The sequence below is a fragment of the Austrofundulus limnaeus genome, unplaced genomic scaffold (assembly GCF_001266775.1).
Source record: "Austrofundulus limnaeus strain Quisiro unplaced genomic scaffold, Austrofundulus_limnaeus-1.0 Scaffold928, whole genome shotgun sequence".
Lineage (NCBI taxonomy): Eukaryota > Metazoa > Chordata > Actinopteri > Cyprinodontiformes > Rivulidae > Austrofundulus > Austrofundulus limnaeus.
The window spans coordinates 93,747-95,139 of record NW_013953330.1 but is presented as its reverse complement, the minus strand read 5'-3'; the positions used below and the strand labels follow the sequence as shown (position 1 = coordinate 95,139).

General features: G+C 44.3%; 1 protein-coding gene across 1 annotated transcript in view; it reads right to left on the bottom strand.

Annotated features, from left to right (window-relative positions):
* wdfy2 (WD repeat and FYVE domain containing 2) overlaps nt 1–1,393 on the bottom strand; it is a gene marked incomplete at its 5' end in the record, with an annotated part of 17,027 nt that overhangs the window by 4,524 nt on the left and 11,110 nt on the right. Inside the window, 2 exon segments of the mRNA XM_014029619.1 lie at nt 800–908; nt 987–1,117. Coding sequence (XP_013885073.1) covers nt 800–908; nt 987–1,117 — 240 coding nt within the window.

The following is a 1,393-nucleotide window of genomic DNA, read 5'->3' as shown; positions in this document are numbered from 1 at the left end:
GATGGATGGATGGATGATAGACGGATGGACAGATGGATGATGGATGGATGGATGGATGGATGATAGACGGATGGACAGATGGATGATGGATGGATGGATGATAGACGGATGGACAGATGGATGGATGATGGATGATGGATGGATGGATAGATGGATGGACAGACAGATGATGGATGGATGGATGATAGACGGATGGACAGATGGATGGCTGGATGGATGGATGGATGATAGACGGATGGACAGATGGATGGATGGATGATGGATGGATGGATGGATGGATGGATGGATGGATGGATGGATGATGGATGGATGGATAAGCTAGATTAGATGGTAAAAGTCAATCCTCAGCTCTGCTCAGAACTAATTTCAGATCTAAAGCAGATCAAACTGGCTCCAAAGGAAATGTGGTAAAAAGGTCTACGACTTATTAAACAGAAGTTTACATCCTGCTGCAACAAACTGAGTCTACTTGGTGTYAAAGTATGAGTTGTTTTTACTTAATAAAAACAGGGTAACTGTGTTTTTTATATACAGTATTATCATTATTATATGAAGCCTGAAATGAAGTGAGGCTGTTGGAACTGAGGGTTGTTAAWAATCACATGCATCCTTGGGTTTTCTGACATTTCTGACTTATATAAGACATGGACAGAGAAATGACAAAACGAAGGCTTTAAAAAAGGAACTCTAAACRCAGATGGTATCTTTCTACTTGCTCATGGGTAAATATCTGAGCCCAGCTGGACATTCAGGACAGCAGTTTGYACTGCCTGACACAACAGAGCCTACGTATTCAGACCTTGACAGCCTTGTCGGTGCCAGAGGTGAGCAGGTTTCCAGTTGTGGGCTCGTAGTGCATGTGAACAATGTTGTGCTTGCTGTCATGGAAGGTGGCTGTGGGCGCTCGGCTGAAACACACAAAGAGAGCGGCGGTGAACACAAAGAGTCGGTGTGTGTGTCGCTCACAGGGGTCGATTGTTACTCACTCCTCGTCAGTGATGGACTCGTGGCAGCTGTCACACACGCGCACCTCAAACTCGAAGCCCATGAGGGGGATGGTGGAGCGTTTCGACGAACACTTGCCGCACACGGCCTGGCCACACTTCCTGCAGTGGTGCTGAGAGAAACACAACAAGCTGAATGTGACACAGCTGTCCTGAGCAACATGTGGGCTGGCTCTTAAAGACTCAGTCAGCCTTCTTTCACATTTAGCGTCTGAGAGGATCTTAACTTTAAAGTCTTCAAAAATAGTCAGAAAATTCTCATTTTTAGAACTGACATGTTTATTGGGCCTTTAAACAAAATCCAAAATTTTTTTGCCACATCACTTTGTTTACGAGATATTTTTTGTATCAAATCTGATCCACTGGGCTGTTTTAGTAACATTTTGCTC